Here is a 26,990-nt window from a genome sequence, read left to right on the forward strand (position 1 = left end):
CACACAACGATGTGATGCCGTCGGTAGTGTGAGCCGTACACACAGCTGTTGATACCAATCGCGAGTTGTGAAGTCAGGATTCTCAATTCGGCAAATTTGGCCTTTTCAATGAAGCTGTCACTTTGGTATGCTTTCTTTTATTAGTATCTTTTTAATTCCTCAGGTCTCAAAGGAACAAATGGTGTTGGTACATGTTAAACATCTTAGGAGGCATTTGCATGTCTGTTGTTCACTATTTTTAACAAAAGTTTATCACAAATTCCATGAACACAGGGGAGAGGACAGAAAGGGGAAAGGGTGAGGCATTTTATAGTTTATCAGATATCTCAGTATTATGATGTGCGCACCAGCGAAGCACTGACAAATCTGTTCGTAGGTTGGGTGGGGAACCTGGAAATAGGCTATTTGTGGAAAAGGGGCAGAGGGCCTTAAGCGAGTCCTCTGGCTGTCAGCGGAGTTTGGGGAGACCCTTTCTTACAAGCTAGTATGAATAATAAATAATTACTGGCTGCTGGTAGCATTACACGCCACACAGTGAAAAACAACATGGGGTCAAGACACCAGTCTGGACAGACAACGGATAATTACAGAATATTCAACATATCTGCTTAATGCAAAGGGGTTGTTCTGAGCTGCTTCAGTTGGAGCTTCAAGTAAATAGTTATATCATTTTCACTGTCGTCAAAGAAATGTTTTACCATGAAAACATCCTTGGTAAAGTGCACAGAAACTCTCTCTAGGGTCAGTTCAAAGCATTGAGTGTGGTCCTGCTATCTATTTGATCAGAATGTTACTTTCTTTCCTTTGCGTTTTTGTTTTGTCATATTATGAAGTAAGTGGTCATACAAGTTAGTTGTTCTTTAAACCATTTTTTGCTGCCATATTTATATATGCATATGTATGTTTTCCTTGTACCAGCCCTGCTCCTGGATTGTTGCAACCCTCTAGAGCAGCGGTTCTCAACCTGTGGGTCGCGACCCCTTTGGGGGTTGAACGACCCTTTCACATGGGTCGCCGGGTACTCGTATGTGGGCGTATCTGCATGTGGGCCTGGAGACGGATAGAGGAGCGGTGTCTCGGTTCCTAAGACCATCGAAAATATGTGTTTTCCGATGGTCCTTGGCGATCCCTGTGAAAGTTTGAGAACCGCTGCTCTAAAGGCATTAGACTTAGGTTAATTTGGCTGTAAGTTTGTCTTGCTAATGCAGGACTGCCTTGGGATATGACAGGACTGCATCCATCATTTTGCAGCCTTCTGTTTCTCCTAGCTGGCATACCGGGGACTCGGGGTAATAACGTGTTGCCCATGTATTAGAACTATGAATATTTCTAAAGCTTGGGTTTCATGAAAGTTTTCGAGAACCTGCTACTGTCCACATACTCTGAGAAGTGGAGGAACAAAAATGAAAATGACACCTTCTCTATCTACCACCAGAAGGGAAGATGAGAGATTTCCTGGCAGCTGCAATATATTGAGGTGCCAGCTGCTGTGGAAATGCCTCGCATACCAGCTTGTGGAATCCTTGTAACGACCTTGAAGTGGTCCTGTTGTCCTCATGTGAGCGATGGGGACACTGAGTTGTGGAGAGCTGAAGAAAGGTTAGAGGCAACATTAGTTACTGGTTAAACACCCAGGATTTGAGGGTCAGACATCCCTGAGCCAGTCACTGCACTCGCAGACACTTTTGGTTGCCTCCTGAAATGTGGGCACTAAAAGATATGTCCACGTTCTAATCCCCAGAACCTGTGGATGGATAGCATCCTCTAAGCCTTAGAGTCTAAGGCAAAGGTGTGATTAATTGAGGACCTGGAGAGGATGATGCATCCTGGATGATTGGGTTCAGCCTTGAGCTAGCACAGCCGCGGACCTGGTCACACTGGGTTTCAGGGGAAGGGGCTACGATTCAGCCCCGGCTGTGTGCACACACTGTGACTTCTGTATGTGAGGAGTCCAGCGTTTACCAGCTCTGTGGGGACAACAGTGAGCAGGAAGGAACAAGCTATTTCCTTAGTGGTTCTCCCTCGGTTTTGGGGGCATATTGTTCACATGCATCTGTAATATGGTGAGGGCTTGGGAGGCGCGGTGGGAGTTGAGCCCAGATGGGAATCAGAAGAGTCCAGCTCTAGTCCCCTAGTGCGTAGCGACCCCTTGCTCTTGTGCCTTGTCAGGTGGACCCAGGAGGTGTTAAAAGGCCCTAGAAGATTGAATGCATGAGTGAGAAATCCTGTTTCTGGTTCCCAAGGACGAATAAAGCCTCACGTTCCCCACTGGTAAAGTGGAGCCCGTGGTCTGCCCCACGTGGCTGCGAGGAGCGGAGGAGATAATGTCTGGTAAGCTTTCGGCTTTGCCAATAAGGAGCCAGGAGCTGTGGGGGCGCTGGCTGGCAGTTTCTGTGACCTGTAACTGTCAATACTTACGAGCCATAAAGGTCTTGTGGCCCCGCTTTTTATGTGGAATTTTATGGAATTCTGTAGGAGGCTTTTGAAAAGGCCACCGAGGGAAGGAGAAACCTTACCCAACAAAACTGTAACTTCCACAACCGACTTGGTGAGAAAGGAGTGTGCAAGTGGCCTGATGTTAAGTCTCAAGACAACTCCAAGTAGCTGAGAATGTTTGCTAGCAAAAGACACGTGAAAGTCTTCAGGACCCATGAGTGGAAAGGTAGAACATCAGGGTACGAAGGCATGAGCTCATGGGGTCTGACGTTGCCCAGAGAGGCTGGGCCACGGTTTGGGGAGGGGAAACTGAGGCAGACCACTGGGAGGTGATGCTGTAATCAGGGCTCTGCTGATGGGATTCAACTTTTTAGGGTAGCTGGGGGTCCCCGAAGGCTGTAGGTAGGTTCAGAGCAGTCAGATCCGAGTTTTAGAAAGCTGCGCTTGTGCTGTGAGCAGGAAGGATTCCCTGGCGAGAAACAGGGGCAGAGGCCTGATTGAGGAGATGACTGTAACTCCCCAGCTGACAGCCGCTAGGAGCACCTAACATGGCGGGGGGTACGGAGTGGGACATGGATTAAACACTGACTTGAGCAAGGAGGGAAAACTGGGCAGCCAAAATTGTAAAATTAGCTATAATTGAGGATAAAATCAACATCAGGGAGAGAAACAAACATAAGGATATTATAGTGGAGAACAAAAAACAAGGTGTTCATATAGTATCTATCTACTAATGCACAGAGTTTGGGGAGATAAGAATTCAGTGTAGCAAGCTAAATGAAGCCCAAGGCTGAGAGGCCAAAGGACACACTCAGGCCCGGAACACAAGCCCGGCAGGGTAAGTGGCCTGGTTTTCCCGTTCTAAAATTCAGGGGACTTGGCTTGGATAAAAGTGATCACTGTATGCAGGGTGGGTCCAGGCTTTGAGGACCCCGAGGGCTTAGGCAGTTTTTGGAGTCTTCTGTGAAAAAGGGAATAGAAAATTAAGAATACAGAATTAGGTGCTGGCCTTTGGGGTCTGGGAAAGATTTTTTTTTTTTTTAGCTGAGCCATCCTGCTACCTATTGGCAGCTCAGCGGCTGCTCAGCTCGGGCTGGACTCGAACCGCTGTTGCTCAGAGCTCAAACTCATGAGCGAGCTCTTAACCAACTGAGCCACTCGGCCGGCCCCGGGGTCTGGGAAAGAGAGGGAGCCTGAACGTAAGCTTCATTACCGTCTGGGTACCTCGGCCCGCGTGTAGTGCAAGGCGTGAGGTCTAATAAAGGCATGAACAATCAGGGCATGAACCCCGCCTTTCCACTGACCTTGCCTGGGACCCGCCCCGCGAAGCTCACCCCACCCGTCTGCCATCAGTGTCTCTCTCCAGGATGTGGACTTATCTTTCCTCGTGTTTCTTCATGGAGTTGGCCACACGTGTATGTATCTCCAACTAATGTCTATATCCACGTCTATATCTATATTTATGTATCTCTATATATTTACTTTTGCTCATTTCTGGACTTTGTGTGTATGATGTCAAAATGCACTTGTTATTTTGCCTTTTGCTCGGAGTACTTGAGCGTCCTTGGTGCTGACGCGTGTAGCTATCCGTGGTCCCTTTCCCCTCACGTTGCCTAAATACACGCAGTCCCTGCTTTGCACAGCGCCATGAAATACATGCATTATCAGAAAATTTCCCTCCATTCGAACAGGTCTGTGGTGTCTTCATCTGCTCTGGCTGCTATAGCAAAATTCTTACCACAGAACTTCGCTTCTCAGCCTGCAGACTGCAAGTCTGAGATCAGGGCGGTCAGGTGAGGGCCCTTTCAGGCTGCAGACTTCTCCTCGCTGTGTCCTCACGTGGCAGAAGGGAACAGGGAGCTCTCTGGGGTCTCAGTCACTGGGACACTAATCCCACTCATGAGCGCTGCACCCTCACCACCTCATCATCCACAAAGGTCCCACTTCCTAACTCCACTAGCTTGGGGGGTAGGATTTTAATAAGAATTTTGGAGGGACACCACCATTAAGGCCATAGCACATGCTAATGAAATTGTATACCATAGTATTTTTTATCAAACTCCTGCCACACTTGATAGTTTTTTGTTCTTATGTATGTGATTGGCCCCAGTGCGTGAAAGAGGTTTTCTATGGTAATCAGCTGCAGGAGAAAGTCCTGAATAAATGCACCATGTAGTACACATTTTCAACTTTTTTCAAGTAAGGAGAATCTAACAGGTTCCAGTGTCCGCCAGAGCAGAGAAGGGTTCCCTGGCGAGGGCTGGGTCTGCAGCTGCACGCCCCCCTCCTTCCCCTGCCACCCCATTGTATTCCACACCAATTATCTAGTGCTCGTCCTTTGGCTGGGAGTGTCCTCTCCTTGGTAAACTCATAACCACCCACCAACCTCATCTTTAATGGCGCCTCCTCAGAACCTGACTGCCCCCGCCGACTCACTGCCCAAGGCCCACGTCAGACCAACGAGCAACCACATTCAGTATTTTACCAACTTGACGTCCCCCGAGGACAGGGGTGGTTTCTTTTTGTTTTAGGGTTCATTGCAAGTAGCATAGGGTCTGATGTACAGCATATCCTCAAATATGTATTGAATGAATGAAATCTAACAGATGGAACACATTAATACTGTAGTAAGGACATTAAGTAGTAACATATTGAGTATGACTAAGTGGAAATCCATGAGGTAGGAGTTGGGAAACCATATCTGGAGAATAAGGGACATGGACGTGATCATTGTCGTTCAGTAAATGGAAGGACATGGTTACCAGCACTGATCAAAAAGTTGTGGCAGGAGGTAGATATGCTGGAAATCTCTACTAAAAGCAGAACCTCTGGCAAATTCTTGACTTGTCTTACCAACAATTTCTTCATTAAGGAGGCAGGGAGGAAATGCTGCTCTAGACTTAATTCTGACAAAAGGGTTCACTATTTGGGGATGAAGACGTTAACAAAAGCCTTGGAAGAAAATGACTGTGTCCTTTCCAAATTCATATAAATGACAGAAGGGGGCACTACGCATTAGCATAGTCAGGTATGGACTCTAGATTTCAGAAAAGATTTCGAAGATGGGAGTAAGGCCATGGACAGATTGCCAGGATTAGAATAAGAGATGCCAAAGTTGATTAAAAGTAGCTCTTTTAAAAAAAGATTTTAAAAAGCAGTATCAAATTATCACAAGGAAAGAAAACAAATGTGTCTAAAAATTGCATTACTAGATTTTTCCATGGTTATACAGAAGAACCTGAGTACAGAGATTTTTCCTTCTGAAAGTTTTACTTCTGATTATAAAAGTAACTTGATAAGCTCATATCTAAAAGGGGCATGGGAATTTCATAAAGTGGGAGGTACACAAAGAAGAATATAGAAAAAAACCAGCCCTGTACCATAGAAATAGGGTCAGGAGGCAGGCTGACGCCCGAGCTGCTCAGAGGCCCGTTTCTGTCAAGCTGTGGCCTGAACAGGTCTTGAGAGAAGGGCTGCTGCTCTGAGTGGGGGAGAGCAAGCAAGAGTGGGGGAGATCTCACCCTGTGGAATGCTGATATTTCAGACAAGGACCATGATACTGAAAACGGACCTTCTACCGGCAAGGAGAGGAGGAAACGGTTAGGAGACAAAGCCTAAGTTGAGAGTTCATCCAGTCTCATAAAATGTGTTACATCAGGAGACAAGGATGTCTCCTGTGGTATTTTCTGTACTTCCTAAATGATTGAGATTTTTTCATAATTCAGCAGGGAGATGGACTAAAAAGGGGAGGTAGCTTGCCTGGGGGTCAGTCTATTCCAAATATCCTACAATTTCAAGTACACCTCAGAAATTGCTCTACAGACAGTTCTGACGGGGAAGCATTTTCTAGGGAACACCTCCACGCTGAAGCCACCATAGATAAGGACATTTTTAGAGCTTTCCCAGCACACATAGCACTTCATACAGATAGCAATCACACTTTTTTAAGTTAAAGTTATTTTTCTCCAAATGCCCTGTAAAGATGTCAGATAAAATAGAGGGTCCACATCCACAAAGGGCATTACAGAAACTCAAACGACACTCAATCGCTTCCACGCTTCTTTTGGCAGAGTCAAGTATTAGCACAAGTTCTAAGGGGGAGGGGACACTGCACGGGGCCTTACGAGCAGGACAGCGAGGCTGGACGAGGAAAAGGTCCCTGTACAGGCCCATGCACCGGGGAAGAGCCGGGCAGGTCCATCGACTTCGGAGCGCCCACTGTTCCCACTGCGTACGACACCCCCAATTCACGGGAAACCGGAGCTAGACCAGATGACTGAAACTTACAGTGTGCACCTTCTATGGCCGTTTGAAGGGCGTGTGTTTATCATCTGGTTCCCTGCAGTTCTCAAGTCAGATCCCAAAGTATACGGAAGGAAGCTGCTTGTGACATCTTTCTGCTAGTCTTTATTTTATACAGCGATAGAACATAAAAAAAGCACAAAACACCGAACTCTAGTTTCTTACTTACATGGTGTGAAATTTTTAACAAAAATTTCTTACCATGAAAGAGGATGTTAGTAGAGCAGAAATACTGCCCTTGATCGGTGATTCAATAAGATAACATAAAATATTCTCTATTTCATGATTTTTCGCTCTACAAGGAATCATCTCTAACGCCGTCTGCCTAGATGCAGCAACCACCCAGTTCCACTCGCTTTTATGAGCGCTACCTTTCCTGTCTTATTCCAAATCGCCTCTGGGAGAGCCGTGAAGACCAGAGCTGAGCGTCTGTCTGCACCATCCATCCCTCAGTTCACAGCATGCTTGCTGGCTCTTCTACTTCTCTTAGGTTCGATTATCTTCAATGACAATAGTCCTCCTAGGATAGGCTTCAAGTTCTACAAATATATATCGAAACTCATATTCGCCACTTTCTGGGTTCTGAAAAAGAAAAAAGAATTTCCAGGTGTCACTTTTCTTTCCAGTGCTTTCCGTAACGGGGCACTCAGGATGGCGTCTCCCCCCACGGTCCTCACACCTCTTTCACTTCAAGGTGCACTGTGCCTTGCTTCCCGGGCTCGGAGCCCTCGATGTAGAATTTCACACGCATGTGTTTCAGCCCGTCTTTTACATATTCAATAAAACTGTCAAGAAAATGAAAGAACACAGGCCTAAATTCCTTTCATCTAAAAATGATCCCTGAGCTGTCCCAATTCAAGGACGTGCTGTACCTGACATGCTGCCTTCGACCACGTCTTGTCATCTCTCCGTAGCCTTTAACAGGCTCACCAAAGACACTTATAACCTGCAGAATAAAGACAATGTAGTATTTAGGAAGTGTCATTTAAAAAAATCTAGGGAAATATTTTCTGACAAACCAAGTGACTTATTTTAGAAAAATCAGTAACCTGGGACCTCTTCAAAATGACAACTCCAATGATGGGGAAAAAAAGCTATCACGCAAAAATCATCCCATAAATAAATATTTCATGGGCAGAGGCTGATACAGGGAACCTTATGGTGTTACTTGTACTTAACAGAACAGTGTAGGCCGAAATGGAGCTGTTCCCACACCCCGTACAAAACCAAACATAAAACAAAGTGTTCAAATAGTTAAATGTCTGAACATTTTCGGTGAAATTTATCTAATGGGGTCGAATACTAAAAGTTATGAGACGAAAATGATTTTTTAAGTCATTAGACACAGTGAAAACAAACAAAGTAATAAGGTTCTATTTAAAACAAACCAGATCCATAGATGGGAATCAATTATTCCCAATGGGAAAACTCACAATGAAGTGGAAATGTAATTTTTATTGAATTTAAAATGCAAATGCTTTGGAAGCTTTAAAAAAAAATTGATATCAGCTAAAACAAATATTGCCTCCGTTCTATAAAATTTTTCTTATTTTGTGTTGGGCATCTTTAATATCACATTTTTCAGGCATAAATAAAAAGGAATTGTGTAAGGTGAGGGATATTTAAGGACTGTGTGGCTGAAACAAATGGAAAACCTTTCCAAATAATTTACTAGATTAAACACCTCAGGACATTAGGGTTTTGTATTTTCAAGCAGGCACAGTGCTTGGCAAAGAATAAGTCCTTTATGAATGTTGACAAGATTCAGTTGTTAAAGTTTAATTATTTGTCAAGCTCTTTTAGGCAGCAAATTAAGCTATGGCTTTAATAATATCCCACTCTTTGTGTTTATTCTGTGTATTTTGTTTTGTTCAAAATGCTTAAGATCTAGGAAAGGCTGAGTTTGTGAAGAATGTGGCAACTCTTCATCCTTTCAGAGATGCAGCCTAACACTGAATCATGCTACGACTCGCATTTATTTCCACCTCTTAAGTGCCAGTTTGCCTTATGCAAATGGGATAATGGCAGTACCTGTCACACATGGTTTTTGTGAGATTTAGTGAAGACGATGCACTGAAATACTGAGTAGTCCTTGGCTGATAATTTGCTCTCAGTAAGAATGACTATCATGACCACAAGGTCACCAATCAGGTTTTTAAAAGAAGACTAGACACTTATCATATGGGTTTAGCACTCTGATACATTCTGGTCCATTTATTATCTCTGACAACTAGTAAAATGACTCTCTCTTGTACAACTAGGAAGAAAACGCCCTGGCACAGACCTCTGGGACAAAGACCTAATGGCACAATCACAGATCGGCCACTCTGTGTTGTCACACAAACTTCACCCGTCAGAACCAGCATGTGAGTTCTGCCCACTCCCCCGGCTCCCCCATAATTTCTCCCCAATATCAGAGTTTGTGCAACTCAGTCTTGGCCACTCACCTCGGGGTGTGACCTGCACTTTTCTAAGGCTTTCCCATATATCTTGCTAGGACTGGATGAAGAAAAAAGCTCTTTGAAAATTGTATAAAACAAGCCACCTGAAAGTCACAGAAAATGCAGATCAAGCAAAGCCGGAGTGAGACAAACAGGAGGCGAAACGGTCTTCAGGGGGATTATACTTGCTGTGTTTTCAACCTGTGACGGTGATTCCAACAAGCACCACTATCAGGTAGGAAAAATCTCTTCCAGCGTCTTTCACTGTAAAGAGAAAACGCCACTGAGTCACACGGGTAGGACGCAGCAGGGGACCTCAGTATTCGCAGTGGGTCAGGTGTGGTCGCAGGACCTAACGAGTGGTGGGTCTGTGTGTGTTCTGAGCAGCTGTTCCCACGTCTCCGTGTGAACCAGAACCAAACCAGAAACAGCGTTCCATCTAAGAGGGGATGGAGACAGTGCTGGTCTTCAAGGCTTAAGGTTACAGGGGTGCTGGGCCCGTCGTGTTCCCATGTGATTCTCCAGGCTTCTCTTACAGAAACCAGACAGACCCAGAGGATGGGGGGCCACTTCAAATTCAACCAAGCAGCAACCCCTACAGAGATGGTAACTTTAAAGAAGCTCATGAGCACAGCCTCATGGACTTGGCTACTGATGCGGAGAATGCATTCTTTTCCATTTCCACTGAGAAGGAACAATACTAGTTTGCAGTAACAAGAAACGGATAACAGCAGTGTATATTTATGGTTTTGCCCAGGATTTGCCAAGTCTCCCACCCTGTCATAACATAGTTTTAAGTGACCTGGACATTCTGGATCTGGGATATCCAATACAGTAGCACACGCCACATATGACTATTTCAGCTTAATGTTAAAATTAACCTAACTTTAAGTTAACTTAAAATTAAAGAAAACTTGAGTTTCTCCAATCAGCACCGTTTTACATGCTCAGTCGCCACAGGGGGCCAGTGGCTCCTATAGGGAGACAGCTCACACCTGGGTCATTCCTGTCACTGCACAAGGTCTTATTGGGACAACGCTTTTCTGCAGAACACATCTGTCCACTCGATGCCATCATGTTCGAGCAGACAGTAACAAGGGGCGCATGTGTCGGGAGGCCTGGCAAGTCACGTGTACTCCAAGTGTGGGGGACGAGCCCAACAAAGGTTAGCAAAGCTCAGGAGTACACCGTGTGGGCATGTGGGGCCCCATCCCACGTAAAAGACAAGCACTGCATCATGTTCGTCCCATCCCACCGCGTGATAGGCCTCTTCCGACTCTGGAGGCAACAGTCCACATTTGGGGATACTGCTTCCAGCCAGTCACTTTTTTTAAAAAGATTTTATAGGGCAATTGGGGAAGGGAACAGCGTTGGGGAATTGGGGAAGGGGAACAGACCAGTTGCTGTCCTTTTGTTCTTCAGTCTACTTGTGGAGGATGTCGCTTCACTGGCCCATTTGGTATTATCATTGCGCTCTTCCTGGAAGAGGCAGATCGGTCGCCGGCCAATGGACGGCCGCTCATGCTGGCTGCCGGCCGCTCACGGCAGCCCACGCCGTTGCTGGCGGCTCACGGCAGCCCAGCTCCAGGTTGAGCAGTTGTTCACCATCTTAGCTGTAGAGGATGCAGCCACTGGACCTCATGTGGGATCCGAAACGGGGCCCTGCTGCTCAGAGCTGGCGTCCCAAGCCAACTTCCTAACCAACGTGCCACACGGCCGGCCCCCATTCACATTTTTTAAATAAATGGTATTGTTTTTTATTTGCTCAGAATGTTTGGTTTTAAAGTTAACTGAAATGAAAAACGATCTGTTTGCCAATAACATCCAAAGCTGTTAAATTCAATATTAAGCGTTTATAACAAAAATGGACAGACATAGTCTTAGCTGATACCACCCATTCACCCTTGAATGGGGCCCAGATAAGACAGGGCTCAGTGGCCAGCCCTGCCGCATTGCACGCAGCGCCGTTGCTGGACCAGACCACCTGACACATGCTGCTTGACACCTCTGTGCCTCTGACCTCTGCATACAGGGTGTTTGTTTGCGCTGAACTTCTAAATATCCCTCCCAACCCTGTCCAGGCTATTAGGGATGAAAAACTAGGGTATATAGTTGACATAGTAAGCAGATTGCAAAAACCACTGGTAAGATACAATTACATTTTTTGTTGTTAAAATTGTTAAAAAGTTATGTGCATCAAAATGACAAAAAACAAAATATTAAGAATAGTCATCTTTGGACCGGCCAAGTGGCGTGTTGGTTAAGAGCTGGCTTGGGATGCCAGCTCTGAGCAGCAGGGCCCCGGTTCGGATCCTACATGAGGGCCAGTGATGCTGCGTCCTCTACAGCTAAGATGCTGAACAACAGCTCGACCTAGAGCTGGGCTGCTGTGAGGCGACGGTGTAGGCTGCAGTGGGGCTGCAGTGGGCTACCATAAGCTATCATGAGTGGCTGGCAGCCAGCGTGAGCTGCTGTGAGCAGCTGTCCAGGGCCCGGCGACAGATCTGCCTCAGCCGGGAAGAGCGCAATGATAATACCAACATGGGCCAGTGAAGCAACGTCCTCCACAACTAGACTGAAGAACAAAAGGGCAGCAGCTTGTCTGTTCCCCTCCCCCCGATTCCCCAGTGCTGTTTCCCATCCCCCAATTCCCCAATAAAATTGTTAAATAAAAAAGTAAGTCATCTTTGCGTGGTATAATCATAGCTGTCTGAATCGCTTTCTTTGCTTCCTTTTTACTTATTCTTTTCTACAGATTATTTGTGAAATGAAGAATAAATCAAAATGCTTTATCTCATCTGTGAAAATTTCTGACTTTCCCTGACAAAATTACATTTCACCTTTCCTATTTTATAGTGAAATCCTTTATAGTTGTTTCTACGACGCCCGTGCCACATGAAGGGGTGTTTTGGACATCTTTAACTGCGTAGTATATAGACTATAGACTCCAACTTGGTCTCTGGGCACATCAGCAACCACTCAGGAGAAGTGTTTGTGTTCAACTACATGAGTTAACTCCTATGATGACTCCAATAGTCTCTTTTCTATTTATTCTATCCAATTACTCTTTATCATATGCTCTCTAGTACTCTTTCTTTGTTGCACAACTAATCTTTTTTCACTGTTTGTTTCACTCTGTATCTTTTTTCTTCCCAGTTAAGTGGGCAACTATTTGTGTTTAGGGTTTCTTTGTCACACCCATTAGCATCTGTTCAAGTCCTAAGCATAGAGAAAATGGAAGCTCAAGAAATACTTGTGAATGTGGTTGTCCTAGAAAGCACTGGCCTGGATATTAGAAAACTGAGATGAGGGAAATTTGCGTTTAATTTTCAGTTGTGTGAAGCTGGGGAAGTATGCCTCATACATTGGAGCACTAATGTTTTAAAGAGTGAATGTGAGGGCCGGCCGAGTGGCGCGATGGTTAAGAACTCGCTTGGGATGCCAGAGGGCCCCGGTTCGGATCCTGCATATGAGGGCCAGTGACACTGCCCTCTACAGCTAAGATGCTGAACAACAGCTCAACCTGGAGCTGGGCTGCCGTGAGTCGCTGGCGACGGCGTAGGCTGCAGTCCCTGTGGCAGTGGGTTGCCATGGGCTACCGTGAGCGGCCAGCAGCCAGCGTGAGCGGCCAGCAGCCAGCGTGAGCGGCCAGCTGCCGCAGTGAGCGGCCGTCCAGAAGCCGGCGACTGATCTGCCTCACCAGGGAAGAGCGCAATGATGGTGCCAACTTGGGCCAGTGAAGCAACGTCCTCCACAACTAGACTGAAGAACAAAAGGACAGCAACTTGTCTGTTCCCCTTCCCCCAATTCCCCAGTACTGTTCCCATCCCCCCAATTCCCCAATTAAAAATAAATAAATAAATAAAGAGTGAATGTGAGATTCAAATAGATGAAATAACATCTTGGCAATCTACTTGTCTATTATAAGGTATTAAACAATTGTTAATTTTTATATAGTTGTTTCCGCACCAGAACTAATAAAAGTTGAGAAAAATTTTCTAGACATAATTCAACAAAGCTTTATGAAAATCAACTTTCAAACCTGAGTTCAAATCTATTTAGAGAATTGTAGGCCTATATTCTGATCCTAAACTATGTTGAGCGGTTCTATCTTTGAGTGCATTTTCTTTCCATCTTTAGCACTGACTTTCTATAAACGGCACTGGCAACTCTTGTCACGTTTGTTGCAAGACTGATCGTTACTGGGGAATTCCCCTTTACCTTTCTGTGCCGTTGAGATGGCGGTTTCCCCACTCTGACTGTGCACAGATACTTGTTTGCTGCTGTCTTCCTTTGCTCTCTGTGGGCTCTGTCCCTGCGTCCAGATGGTTTTCGGGGTGACTCCAAGGATACAGGTAGGTCGCAGCGTTGTTTTCTGCTCGTGCAACCATCTCAAACCGGGCTCAGTCTTCAAGCAAGATTTGTTACGTACAAAGTGTGGCAAAAACAATCGCTTGCCCGAGGACCTGTGCAGCTTTTCCGTATATTGTACAGCTCGTAGGAAAGTACAAATCATGTTCACAGAAAACCGCTCCGCGGAGGGACAATGCCAACTACAATTAGCAAAGCTTCACTACTCACTGCACACCCAGCCGGACGTGCACTCAAGTGTACACATTCACTCCGGTAATTCTGCACGGCGTGTTCGGCAAAAACGTTAGCTTCAGCAGATAAGAGGGCAAGTCTCCCGAAAGAAGTCCACCTCTCCTTCTCTTAGATCCTCTTTCCACACGAAGCAAAGTATCTTGACGGCCTTCTATGCTGACATTCACACTCTCCCCGCCATACCTTTGCAAAGTAACTTGGGAAACCCCTAAGAGTCCTGGTAATAGTAGTTTGAGGACCTCACTTGTCCAAAAATTGCTGCAGCGGGGAAAAGCATAAGGACTACATTTCCCATAGTGCAAGGCGGCCACAGCGCGCGCCGCCTCCCAGACAACCCTGCGCGGACCTCTTGCGCATGCGCTGCACATAGTTGTCAGGAAGGTCGTGGCGTGTGTTGTGGGTGTGGTTTGCGCCTGAGGCGCCAAGTAATTCAAGAAGAATTTGCAAAAGTCAAATTAGCAATCGCAAAGCGCGTGTTCTTGCGGCCCTCTGGAGAGGGCTGTGTAGACTGGGACATTCCGGGGCCTGATTGTGGCTCTGCCATTCCTATGGGCAAATGATGGAGCCTTTTTGTTTCAGTTTCTTTCCAAGGAAATGAGACCAAGTAGTGCGAACTACTCTAGAGCCAGCTCGTGCGGGGAGGCGAGGCCACCACAGCGCCCACGGGGCTGTGACAAACTCCGCTGCTAACCTGCAGCGCAGCACTCTCCACGGCTGGCGTGATAAAAACTCGGGCCCCGGAAGTTTCCAGAACCGCTCACGCAGCGTGTGGAAAGGCTGTGTTATCTGAGGGCCCAGACCCCCCGCTGCCCCCCTCCCCCCGCTTCTGCGCACGCGTGTCGCGGAGCGTCGGTGGGCGTGGCTTGGCGCGGCACGCCTCTTCCTCCAGACCTCGCACGCCCCGGCTCTCCCGCCGGGTCTCCATGGCGACTGGACGCGGCCGGCTCCTGCTGCAGCACTGGCTCGGCCTCCAGGCGCTGCGCCTGCCGCTGGGCGGCGTCGGCGCGGCCCCCGGGCGCGGCGGGTTCAGGTGAAGGTCGGGGGTCCGCGGGTGGGGTCCGCCCGGCAGGGGTGCGTGGCTGGGGAGCCCCCCGCGAGGGAAGCCCCTCACTCCTCCCGTCCTGTTCCCGTTAGGTCCCTTGGTCCCGCTCCGGCGTGTCGCTCGCGGCGCTTTCGAGTGTGGGGAAAGGTCTGGGAGAACGGCGGGAGGAAGTCTCTTCGACCTGGAAACGTGGGGCTCCCCCACGTCACACAAGCCGAGGGGCTTCTCGGGGAGACGGCCCCTCTCCTTCCGTTCGGCCGGTTAATAGGCGCTGAGGGGGATGCGAGCGCGCTAAGCCCCTCGACCCCGGAGCAGCGCCTCGCGGAGCCTCCGCCGCCCGAAGGAGCTCCGCCCGCGGAGACGGGGGCGCGTCTCCGGTTCCCTGCAGGTCTCGACCCGGCGCCTCCTGTCGGCGCGCGTCCCCAAAGTTGCTTCCTTATTCTGAGACCAGGAGTCGCCTTTCGTGTTTTTAATGACTTGAGAACTTACAGCAGCAGAACCTGCTCATCAGAACGTTGTGCGTTTTCTCTGCCGCCCGCGCCTCGTGGGCGGAGCACACAGCACCCTCAGCAGCGCCCCCTCCTGGGCGGCGCGCCCCGCACGCGACTCGAGGCCGAGCCTGCGCTGCGGGGCGAACTCGGGGCCGCCTCTCCTGGGCGCTCGCCTCCCGGTCCTGCTCCGCCTGCCTTCCTGGTCCAGCGCTGGGGCCGGTGGTGGTCTTGCCGCCTCCGCTGCTTCCGGGGAACCCCGGAACGGAAAGGGGGTCCTCTTCAACGGCGAGAGAGAGAAAGCGACTTGGAGGAGTGAGACGGGGAGGGGCGGGGAGCAGGGGCCGCCGCCGCCGCCTTCCGGAAAGATCGTTCGCTTCAGCTCAGGGGCAGCGGCTCCTCTCGCAGAGCGAGTGGCCCGCGTGTCGGAGTAGCTGCGTGCCCCGTGGCACCTCGTTCAGGCCCGTTACCGCGAGTGCTCCTAGCCCTGGGCCCGTCGTCCCGGCTGGGTCGCCAGGTGGCGGAGGGCGCCGAGGCCCGCCTTCCTGAGGATCTTCTTTTTGCTTGTGAGCCTCCTTGAGTTTTAGCTGTCGAAGGCCATGCATGTCACGCCTTCTGATAGACCAGATGACTTACTATTTTTTTGTTTTGTTTGTTTTCTGGACTCTCCAGGACTACGTCCCATGTCCCTTCTAGGCTGCCAGTGCCTCACTTACCCTGGTTTCAGAGGCAGGTCCTGTCCCTTGGTGTTATGATGCCAGCTCTTGAGTGAATATCTGTAAGGCTAGACATACTGCAAGCGTGTGACAAATAAAATGGTGACGGTGCCTGCAAAAATTCTGTTACGTAGGAGAGAAAGACTGAAATTCAAATAGGGAACTTGAAACCAATTCGCCACTGTGACTAAAATCAGCCCTTATACATCATACTCCGTTAGTGGGAAGCAGCGTGATTTTCATCTGATGAATTTTCTGTTACTTCGAAAGTTACCTGAACTTCCCGGTGAAATGATGTAATTAGAGGGCCTGGCCTTATGGCTGGCATGGGAGCCTGTGTGCCAGCCTGTTTTGGTGGTATATATAATACATCTTTTTGGTAGAGGAAAGTCAGGTGCTAGGAATGATTGATTATGGTCTCAGTAGGAGGTAATTTTTAATGTCTCAATGCAGAAAAACTAGATTTTAATACGGAATCAGTGGTTCCCTTTTTAGCAGAAAATATGAATAAATACAAACTAAGAAATATAGCAGAAAGCATCATCAAGTTAGCTTAATTTCTACTTAGCCTAATTTCTTTGATTTAGCATGTATTAAAAGTCAGGCCCAGGAAGTAGATTTTTAAAATATTGAACTTAGAGCTATCAGGCAAAATGTGTCGCTTGAAAAAAAATACTTTTAAACTAAATGTTATCTTACCAATTATATCAGCTAAATGTGCACTTGGTGGACATAAAGAGCGACATGAGGACAGGCATGGAACTTACTGATGTGTTACTTGGGTGGCCCTCACCAATGGCCTTTAGTTGATGGAGATGTGCTTTCAGTAGCCCCCAAGCTGTGCCGACGAGATGTGTAATATAGTAATATGGTACAAGGCTCTGGAAGGCAGGCAGCCGGCGAGGGTCTCTCAGCTCTTGGCCTCCAGCTTGGGACTTTAAACAAGTCATGTGATTCCCTGGTTAGCGCCTTCATCTTCTAATCTGTATATGAAGGGCTTATGAGACCTGTTTTAATTGTGGAAAAAACCAACAAACAGGCGGTTCTCGTGGAGAGGTGCCAGCGGGCAGAGAACGCGTGCGGCATCTTCCCCACATGGACAGGGAGTGCCGCGGCTTTGGGGGAAAATGTTCAATAATTGAACTGGCAAGTAATATCATCCGTTTTTATAATATGATAAACACAGATAAGTCATCTAGTAGAATACAACATTCACATTGAACTTTAAGATCAAATAATAGGCTTCAAAGAAGTTTTGGGCTTTCTGCAGGCTGTGCCCCTAGATCTCGGAAGACCTGGTGCCCTAGGATACTGTGAATGCCTTTGAAGCCACTGTTCTAGCCGAAAGGATTGTGCTCTGAAACTGTGGATGGGATTCTCAGTTTTGAAATTTAAACAACACTCCCCCCCCCAGTTTATTACATACTCAGTATATGAAATATTAGAAAATACACGGAGTTCAATCCCTCCAGCCCCCTTTTAAAGGCAACTGCCACCAAAACCCCTAGTAACCGTGTAACCCTGGGAGTCACGTGTGTTACCAGTTAACACCTGCTGTCTCCCCTTCCTGACCTCTTTGTATATGTGTTCACTTTTTCTGTTAAGAGAGAAACACAAAAATAAGATCGTATGTAAATGTGACGTGATTTAACCTGCTTTTTCAATTATATGTTATTAATTTAGCAGATATTGAGTGACTGCCTTCTGCATGCCGGGTGTGTTGTGGGTGCTGAAGAATCAGCAGTGAACAAAACACACACGACGCCTGCCAATATGGAGCTTACGTTCCAGTGACAGCAAACAAGGGAGATGGGTGAAATGTGTGGTTTGGATGGTGACATGTATGAAAGAGAAAACAGGGAAGGGGCATAGTGCGCGCACGTGCATGTGTGCTCACGCGTGTGTGTGTGCTCTTGCGAGTGTGTGTGTGTGGTGGGTTGGAGTTTTAGAGCATGGCCAGAAGTTCTCAGTGAGATGGTGGCATTTAAATGAGCGCCTGAAGGAGGTGAGGGATTGAGTTATGCGGACACCTGGAAGACACCGTGAACTTGTTTGTCTCAAATGCTCTCACCTGTGTTGAAACTACATTTTATTTAACTGGCCAAACATTGGTAACTACATACAGGCCGTGCGTGCGACTTAGCCAATCTCTACCGTTCCTAGTATTTTCGTCCCAGCAGACAACTTGGAGATAAACATTCTTGAGTGAAGTCACAGGGCCCATTTTGTTGCCTTAGGTTATATTTTTAGAAGCGAAATCCCTGGCATAAAAAATGTACGTGCCTTTTAAAGTCTTGACATACACTCCCAGATTTGGCTTCCTACATGGAATGCACCCAATTCTCTCCCAGTTGTAAGAATGCCTGTTTACCTGCAACAGCTAGCACGAGTCCTTAGCGTTTATTTGGTCGTCACTAGTTTGCTAGATTGAAACTGATCAATGTTAATTTACTTTTATTCAGTTCCTTTGGAAAGACCTAGGGTAATAGTTTTTATTTTTTGGCGTCTTTTGACTGAAGAAATACATAATGACGAAAAACTGTTATCCATTTAGTAATGCTTTTAAGTAAATTATTTTTGATTAATCACAATGGTATTCATTAATTAAACAAACTTGTTTAAAACATTAGAGACATTCCTTAGCCTTCATACAGTGTGTGTGTATAGACTTTTTGGGGTGACCCTTCTTCACACTTGCAGGGTTGACAGGACACCAGTTGGAGACTCCTCAGAGATACTGTTATTTGATGGAGGAGCAATAGAGATTCCTTTTACTTAAACCTTACATGTTAGAAACCTTTGTCAACTAAAGGTATTTTGTCGTTTAACATGTGATACAGGTTAGTATAGAACTTACAAGACTAGTTAGTCACTTAAAATAAGAAATGCTTTTGATCATTTTAAAATGTACCATATGGTTTCCCTTACATGTGGAATTGAATAAAACAACACAAAAACAGACTCAGAAACAGATCAAAGGAATGGTTACCAGAAGGGAGGGGGTTGGGGATGAGTGGAAAGGGGAGGGGGAACATAGTCAATAATATTGTGATAACTTTGCGTGGTGATGTCAATATGATTACTAGAATTAATGGGGTGATCAGATTGTAAGGTATAGAAATGTTGAATTACCGTATTTTGCCATGTCTGTATTTTCCCACGTATAATGTGCTCCCGTGTATAGTCCTCACCCACGTTTTTGGCCCAAACTTTCAGGAAAAATCTTTTGTTTTAATTTTTTAATTCAAATTTTTGTTTACATTTAGGTTCTTGTTTTTCTGTATTATAAAAGAATTGTAGCACTTATTTTTTAATATGGTACAAGAGATTTTATGTAACAAATAATTACAAAACACAAAAACAGATACAAGGTACAAGAAATCCTATGTTCTGGTAACAAATTTACTATATTTACACATCATAGAAGGCCAAGAACTCTTGTCGTTGTGAGTTCTTCGTAAATTCCACAAAACTGATTATCGTATTCCAGGTTATTATTTTGCATATGTATATTATTATTGATTTGTAGAGTTACACTTTTTTTTTTTTTTTTTAGCTGAGCCATCCTGCTGCCTGTTGGCAGCTCAGCGGCTGCTCAGCTCGGGCTGGACTCGAACTGCTGTTACTCAGAGCTCAAGCTCTTGAGCGAGCTCTTAACCAACTGAGCCACTCAGCCGGCCCTTAGAGTTACACTTTTAACCCATAAGCATAAATAAAAGAGTTAAAAACATTTATATAGGTATGGAATTAGTACTACCCATGTATAATGCACATCCTTATTTTTCCCTCACAAATTTTGGCAAAAAAGTGCTTTATACACAGCAAAATACGGTACTATATTGTACACCTGAAACTAATATAATACTGTATACCAATTTACTTAAAAATTTTAAAAAAATGTATACTTTAAAAAATTGTATATTGTGTTGAATATTGTCCCCATATCCCAAATTGTGTCCACCCAGAACCTCAGGATGTGACTTTATTTGGAAATAGAGCCTTTGCAATTGCAGTTAGGGAAGATGAGGTCACACTGGATTGGAGTGGGTCCTAAATAAATATGACTGATGGCCTTATAAGAAGAGACCCAAGGACACACACAAAGGAGATGGAGCGGAGATTGGAGTGATGCTCCCACAAGCTGAAGAATGCCAAGGATTGTTGGCCACCACCAGGAGCTAGGAAGCAGCCAGGAAGGGTTCTCAGAACCTCTGGAGGGAGGATGCCCTCCCAGCACCTTGATGTTGGACCTTTGGACCCGAGGACTGTGCGACAATAAATTTCTGTTGTTCTAAGCCATCTAGTTTGAGGTACTTTGTTAAGGCAGCCCCAGGAAACCAACACAATTAGGAAAAAGTGTATTTTACCTCTGCTGACTGTGAGAGCCAGGTCAATGGAGCTGAAGCCTCTCTGCCATGGAAGTCTTTGCTTACAATTTTTTTTCAATGCAGGTACAAAAATATATAGCACAAGTGGAGTTCTCTGATTAAAGGTGGAGCGGACATTGCTAAGCTTTCCTAATTAGCAGCCTCCTGCCCTCTCTCCCTCTCCTTCCTGGTCTGCAGAGCAGATTGAAAACCACTGGGTCAGCCAAACTGCTCTGCGTTTCCCAAGCACACCTTGGCTAGAAAGTCAAGTGAGACAAAAGCACACCGAGTGCCTCTCGCTGAAGCTGGAACGGAGAGGCCGGGTGCTCAGCGGTTTTTATGATTCCTTGGTGAATTTGTTGCCTTCCGGGATCTGGAGAGGTTCTGGTGTTTAGCCTCTCCTCGGTTGGGATGCTGGCTAATGCTTATTGAGGGCTTGCCGTGTGGCAGCCATCGTGCTAGTTCCTGAAGAGAAAGGTGTATCATCGAGGGAAGAGAAATTTATTCTCTGGTCGTCCAGAAGCACATGGGCAACGTCAGGTGATTGGAGTGCTTGCTGACAGGCGTCCATCTGTGCCCGTCTCTTCGTGGGCACGGGGCCATGCTGAGTCCCTGGGTGACACCCTGCCCGCGGCTCCTCAGTGCTGTGGTGCTGGGGCTGAGGCCTTCCCGGGCTCAGGTCGGCCCATGTGGATTTCATCCTTCAGCTTCTAGAGGGGTTATTGCCCTTCCGCCCACGTTCTTGGGGCCCCTCATTTTCACACCCAATCATTGCCCATATCCTCTTTGCGTATCAGTGCAGATTTTCCCAGAGAATCAGCATGGTGGGAAAGCTGACATTGGTTAAACTCTTGGTGAACGAAGCACAAACGGAGAGCAACGAGGCTGGTGAATTGAGCATGTGGATAAGTGCGCTCTAGACTTGAATCTCTTCTTAAACAGCGTGCTGGCTGGGAGGAGGGTCGCTAACTGATGTGTGTGTGGTAGAGAAGCCGCTTCCAGCTTTCCCAAGAGCAAGAGCATATCTGCCAGGAGCTCTCTGCAGACTGCCGTCTGGAGGTGGGGGGCTGTGGGCTCAGTGACTTTCTGGGTGTTTCAGATCCCTACCAAGCTGCCACTGAGCATTGCTGGTTTTGAGGACTGATTTTAAACATTTTGGGAACTTCTGAAAAGGACTAATCATATAAAATTATATACTATTTCATCAAATCTTAAAAGCCATTGATTGTAAGACTCACATTTTATGTGCCAGTAAAATATAAAGAAAAGATGAACAACTAAAGTACATATTCCATTGAATGTGAGCTGTTAAAATGTGAAATAATTTATGTATGAGTGTTTGGTACGTCAGTGGCTTTGAGTTGGAACCTGTGAGTTGGAACAAGTCATCATCCTTCGGAGGTCAGCAGAGTCATGGGTCATATTGGCAGTTCTGGCTCATAAATCTAGGCTTTAAAATTTTTTTTTAAATTTTACTCTACTGATGCTATCTTTGTTAGGTTTCTGGTATTGTATTACTGAAACTGGCTAGTCAATATGTTTTATCATTCCCCCTTTTGCTTTCATTAAACACATTTTATAGCACCTCTTTGATGCTGACAGCCTATAATAAGACGTGTTAAATCTTAGCTTTAACACGTCAGAGTAAGTCCAGTTTTCAGGCTCGTGACTCAGGACACTGATGTCTCACGGTTCCCTCCCTTCCTTCCTTCCTTCCTTCCTTCCTTCCTTCCTTCCACAGTGAGTAGTCTTTGGAGTTTATGAATCCTTTACAATTTTGTGGTGGAGAATGGATGGTTCACCTTTCGTTATGGTAAATTGGATTTTCCATGTTTCCTTTCAGAAAGGAGCCCGGGGCCGAATTTGCTGCAGGCCAGGCGACTCTGAGGTGGTGTGCTGGGCACGGAAGGAGCTGGGAGGGCCCCTCTGCTGCCTGCTCTGTGTCCCTGGACAGGTAAGTGGCGGAAGTCTCCTGCCAGCCTCTGGTTGGGCCCTCGAAAGGGAGTTACTGGAGGAAGTTTCGGTGCTGCATGCACTGGGCTGCCATTGGAGCTCTCCAGGAATAGACTTGCGTAGGAAGAATGTACAACACGGTGACTTTTATGAGCCATCAGCCTGTCACCACCATCATCGTTAGACTGGCTTCATGAAGTGAAACCTCTAAAAGTGACATGTAAACTTAATTTTCCTTTTATAAAAATGCTCTTCAAAGTTACTTCCTTTCCAGTTGATAAGGACCCTTGAAAAAGGAGAGAGAAGATGAAAGTGTCTTCTGAAAGCTCAGGAGGTGTGTGAATGTCTTAGCCTCCCGGATGTTGGGAGCCCGTTTTGCCACGGCAAGACGGCGCAGTGAGCCAGCAAGAGGGTCTGTGGGTTCTTGTTTCTAAATGACTGTGTGACTGGCTGCCGAGGCCTCGCCTGTGGGCTCATCCTGCAACACACCGGCGGGCGCCGGCTGTGTGCTCAGCGCTGTGTGGGGCCTGCAGGCTGGGCGTCATCACAGACGTTTCAGGAAAGAGGAGAGGAGGCCCACGGGGTCTGCAGGTTGCAAAATTCAGATGAAAACGGAAGTCCCCTGCTTTCAAGCTTTGGGCTTCAGGTCCTGTATCATAGCCAGCTCAGCTAACTGTGTTTTCAAAAAGCAATGAAAAGCCAGAAAAGATCTAATTAAGGACATCATTTAAGCTATAAACCTTATACTCTGGGAATAGAAGCCGACGTGCGGTAATGTGATATGAGAAATAGAACAAACGTCCGTTCAGTTAATCCGTCTGTCTAATGCAAGGACCTTCTCTGTGCCACGTTCTGTGCTTGGAGCTGGGACACAAATGGCGAGCCTCTCAGGTGTTCTCATGAGGCTTACGGTCCAAAGAGGGAGGCAGATAAAAAAAAACGACACAACACAACAATTTATAACTGGATACGTGCTTTCAAGGAAAGAAATGGACTTTGTGATCCAGAATAATGGGCAGGATGGCAAAGAAAAGCTGTCTCTGAGGAGGTGACATTGAAGCTGAGAACTGAAAACTGCCATTGAAGAGCCTGCAGGAGAGTGTCCAGAGAGAGAAGCAGGGGACAGAGGCGCAGAGCTTGATGGGCCTGGGCCAGGACCAGAGAGGAGGCCCTGGGGAGGGGTTTCGGCCCTACTCATAGCACGGTGATTTGAAGCACGGAGGTGGGATGTTGTTTGATTTTTCAGACTATCTTGTTTGCTTGCCTACCTGTCTCTCTTCTCTAGAAGAAGGGGAGCTAGGGAGACAGGCAAACCTGAGATATGCTTGGGACATAAGTGACGTGATTCCTTTATGAATTAGATGAAGGTGTGAGGGGAAAACAGATAGCAAGGAGGAGTCTGGACCTGGAGGCCTGAGCAGATGTGTGAGTGGGGGTGCCGCCACTGGTTAGAGACGCACTGGGGTCGGTCGGGGCGGAAGAGTCCCAGACGCCAGGGATGCATGCACGCTGGAAGGGCAGTGGTTGTCTGGTCTAGTTCAGGGTGAGGGCTGGGAGGAAGTAGACCCAGTGTCACGGGGAGAGCGCACAGAGGGGACACAGAAGGGCTCTGGAGCGGCACGGAGCAACTGGGACACTTGAAACCAGCCCAGGCGCCCCGGAAAGACCAGCGAGGTCCAAGAAACCGCGCGGGGTATGTTGTGTGCCCAGAGAGGGGATGGTGCAAACATGCAAACTGGGGTGCTGCCAAGGGAGGGCGGGGAGCTTGTGGCAGCTGCCAGCGCTGGTTCGGCCCAGTGGGAGGGCACGGCTGGCATTCATTTTTATATAGATTTTTCATACGTTTTTATTCACACCGAAATGTGAGAAACGAAAAGGAAGTGGGAGGCGAGACAGTGGCGGCAGCAGGTGTAGATTGCTTTGCTTTCTCCTCTTTGCTGGGTGGTGAGAGGGAGCGGAGAGGCCATGCTGTGGTGGTTGGAGGGAGCTGGGGTCAGGGCCAGGGTCATTTTAGGACATGGATGTGGGACTGCTTTCCAAGGCTGATGGGGATGGTGCGGGAGAGGGGGCAGGAACGGAGGGCCACGGCCCTTGAGTGGACACAGGGCTGGGGACCCAGGGTGTGGGTCCAGGCAGGGGCTTTGCAAGGACGGTTGCGCTTCCTCCGTGGCACAGGGGGCAAGGGAGCTGTGAGTGCAGCGACGCTGCGGTGGATCCACACGATGGAACGGGACAAGCACATCTCACACTTGAACTCCTGTACTGCTGCTAATGAACACACACGTGGACTTAAGTTCTCAGGGAAGCGCGGGGACCTAAGGCAGATACTCGTGCCCCCACGCTGTGAGCCTCTGGGCTCCGCCTGCCTGCCCCCATCCTCCCCCCATCCTCCCCTGCCCCACCCTGTGCAGTGTGAAATAACTAAAAGTCCACAGAAAGTGACCCAGTCTGGCCGTGGACGTTGATCGTCCTGGCTTTGAGGAAACTTTGTGACGGAGGAATGTCTGAGAACATGGATGATGTCAGGTGTTTTCACTGCAGAATGGAGGTTTTCTCCTGCTGGAAGCGCATGTACAGGGCCCCTACCCCTTATTGCTACTGTGGTGAGCGGGGCAGTAACCCTACCCAGGGCCCACCCTGCCTGGGGCTTTATTCCAATCAGGTAATTCTTACTGTTGTTGGATATCTTTCTGAAGTGTTTAACTCCAGCTCACACTGATTTAAAAAATAGCCATAATCTTTTGTGAAACAGTTGAGTCAAAATATAAAAATGACACGCAGTAGGTAACCCAATTGGTCACACAAATGTGTTTTCTTGCAACTCTGCTACCTCTAGCATTCAAAGCCTTTTCTCACCAAAAGCATCCAATTTATGGACCCTGAACGTAAGGACTTGCATTTGGGGGGAGGGATTTGACTCAGACCCAAGCAAACCCGCTCCTTTCAGCTCCCTGAGTATGGCCAAGTGCCCCAGAGGCTTTTGAGCTGGGAGAGCAGTTACGCAGTGACACGGATCAGACGTCATGTGTCTCTTGTCTTGTCTGAGGAGCCACGTCATTCCTTCTCACTATTATCAGAATTTTAGGAGTGCATATTTCTCTATGAAAGGTTTGATAACGTGACTTTCATCATAATTTAAATCCTTAAAATAGTTAGAATCACAATTTGAGAGTATTAGCAAGCCATTTTCAATTGGCCAGAGGGTTTTGTCCCCCGCAGTCCTCCAGCCCCTAGATGCCCCACCCCAATCTCCTGTGGCCTCCTCCTCGTGGCTCCTTTGCCTGGGGTTCACGCGCGCCCCCTTCCTCACCCCCTGTCACCAGGGATGCTTTCTAGACACTTTAAAATTCTGACAGTGTTTTGTAAAATTCTAATCCTAGAAATACACGGGATATTGAGAATGCATCTCAACATCCTATTTATTGAGGCGCATAAATGAAAAAGAAAAAGACACTTGCTAAAGCCTTGCAGGGCTTGGTGTCTCCTTGAAGCTTAGACAAGCAGTGGCAGTGTGAGGACCTGCAGAAAGTGGGGGGCGGGGGTGACAGCCGCATAGCTCAGCTGGGAAATAAGGCACACTTCCTACTCCTCGTGTGGCTGTGCTTTTTTTTTTTTTTTTTTTTGAGTGGGGGGTGGAATCTGTGTTTTTCTTATTGATAGCTAAGAATGCGTTTTGTCTCATTTCTACTTATCTCACCACGTAATAATGCTTTCATTAGGGAGGCAGTGAAATCCCGCTCGCTGAGTCAGTGAGAGAACGTGATTACAGTGCCAAGGGAGTTGGCTCCTGGTACCTGGGGTCTCTCTATTGGCTTATGTCTAAGAATTGTAATAACCAGAGCATATCAACTGAGAAAGTGCAGGTTGCCTTGTGTAGAGGAGGGGGCTGTTTATCACCTCCCCTTTGGAGGAGAATGGCCCGCCGTCTTCTCCGTTGCTTGTAGGTGAAAGCTCACCTCCCCCTCTGATGTCTCCCTCCTTCAGCATGCCTTCGGAAATCTTGCTGAAGATACTGTCCTACCTGGATGCTGCGACGCTGCTGTGTGCCGGCTGTGTGAACAGGCGCTTTTATCATCTGGCCAATGACAAGTAAGGAGAAAACCCGATGTCACTGTCGTGTTTTGATGGAAGTCGTGAAAACCAGTAAGACCTTTTTAGCCATTTTTTAAAATTTAAAAGACTTAATCTCAAGAAAATGTTTAGATATATATGTCTGTTGCATTTAGTAGTTGTATAATGTTTTCGACAATTTACATTTGTGTGCCGAAAGGAAAGAATATGCTTTGCATGAACTGAAAAAGACCGAACTTGTTGTTGGTGTAGCTGTTGGAGCAGGAGGCTTTCTGTCTGTTGGCCAGCAGGACTTGCCACCTCCCCCAGAACCAGGCAGACCCACCCACACAGTCTCAGGGCACTGAGACCTGCCCCTGGCTGACCTTGGACCTGGGTTTGCAGAGCAGGGCATGTGCGCTCTGCTGGCAGTCAGGGTGTCCTGGAGAAGGAAGAGGAACCGCTCTGCTGGCTGTGATTGGGGAGAACTCAGACTTGCCAGCCACGGGACCTTGCTGGGTGGGGGACCTTGCTGGGTGGGGGACCTTGCTGGGTGGGGGACCTTGCTGGATGGGGGGACCGTGCTGGGT

The 26,990-nt window shown here is 47.3% G+C and overlaps 2 protein-coding genes across 3 annotated transcripts in view; one reads left to right on the forward strand and one right to left on the reverse strand.

Annotated features, from left to right (window-relative positions):
* Positions 1-6,820: 6,820 nt before the first annotated feature.
* TIMM21 (translocase of inner mitochondrial membrane 21) lies at positions 6,821-13,978 on the reverse strand. Its single transcript, XM_019643375.1, has 6 exons — positions 13,401-13,978; positions 9,381-9,443; positions 9,186-9,283; positions 7,611-7,684; positions 7,418-7,523; positions 6,821-7,320 (listed from the first exon to the last, which is right to left on the reverse strand). Exons 1-6 carry the CDS (start codon positions 13,693-13,695, stop codon positions 7,225-7,227), a joined length of 732 nt encoding a protein of 243 aa, XP_019498920.1. The 5' UTR covers positions 13,696-13,978; the 3' UTR covers positions 6,821-7,224.
* Positions 13,979-14,615: 637 nt separating this feature from the next.
* The window catches only part of FBXO15 (F-box protein 15), a 51,811-nt gene continuing 39,436 nt past the window's right edge, over positions 14,616-26,990 (forward strand). The window contains exons 1-3 of one of the 2 annotated variants that reach the window (XM_019643370.1): positions 14,616-14,814; positions 22,241-22,351; positions 26,335-26,439. In XM_019643370.1, the coding sequence (XP_019498915.1) occupies positions 14,708-14,814; positions 22,241-22,351; positions 26,335-26,439 (323 nt within the window). In that variant the 5' untranslated portion in view covers positions 14,616-14,707. Of the gene's footprint in view, positions 14,815-22,240; positions 22,352-26,334; positions 26,440-26,990 lie in introns of those variants that run through there. The other variant, XM_019643374.1, reaches the window with a different exon arrangement.

The sequence above is a fragment of the Hipposideros armiger genome, unplaced genomic scaffold, assembly GCF_001890085.2.
Source record: "Hipposideros armiger isolate ML-2016 unplaced genomic scaffold, ASM189008v1 scaffold_77, whole genome shotgun sequence".
NCBI classification, from domain to species: Eukaryota; Metazoa; Chordata; class Mammalia; order Chiroptera; family Hipposideridae; genus Hipposideros; species Hipposideros armiger.

Bases quoted from the DNA above. Each gene is read 5' to 3' on its own strand.
- TIMM21 (XM_019643375.1), bottom strand. From the start codon at position 13,695: ATGATTTGTACTTTCCTACGAGCTGTACAATATACGGAAAAGCTGCAC. The intron at 7,524-7,610 runs GTACAGCACGTC...TTTTCTTGACAG, and splicing joins GGTCGAAGGCAGCATGTCAG to TTTTATTGAATATGTAAAAG. The intron at 7,321-7,417 runs GTGTGAGGACCG...TTTCTTTTTCAG, and splicing joins TGCACCTTGAAGTGAAAGAG to AACCCAGAAAGTGGCGAATA.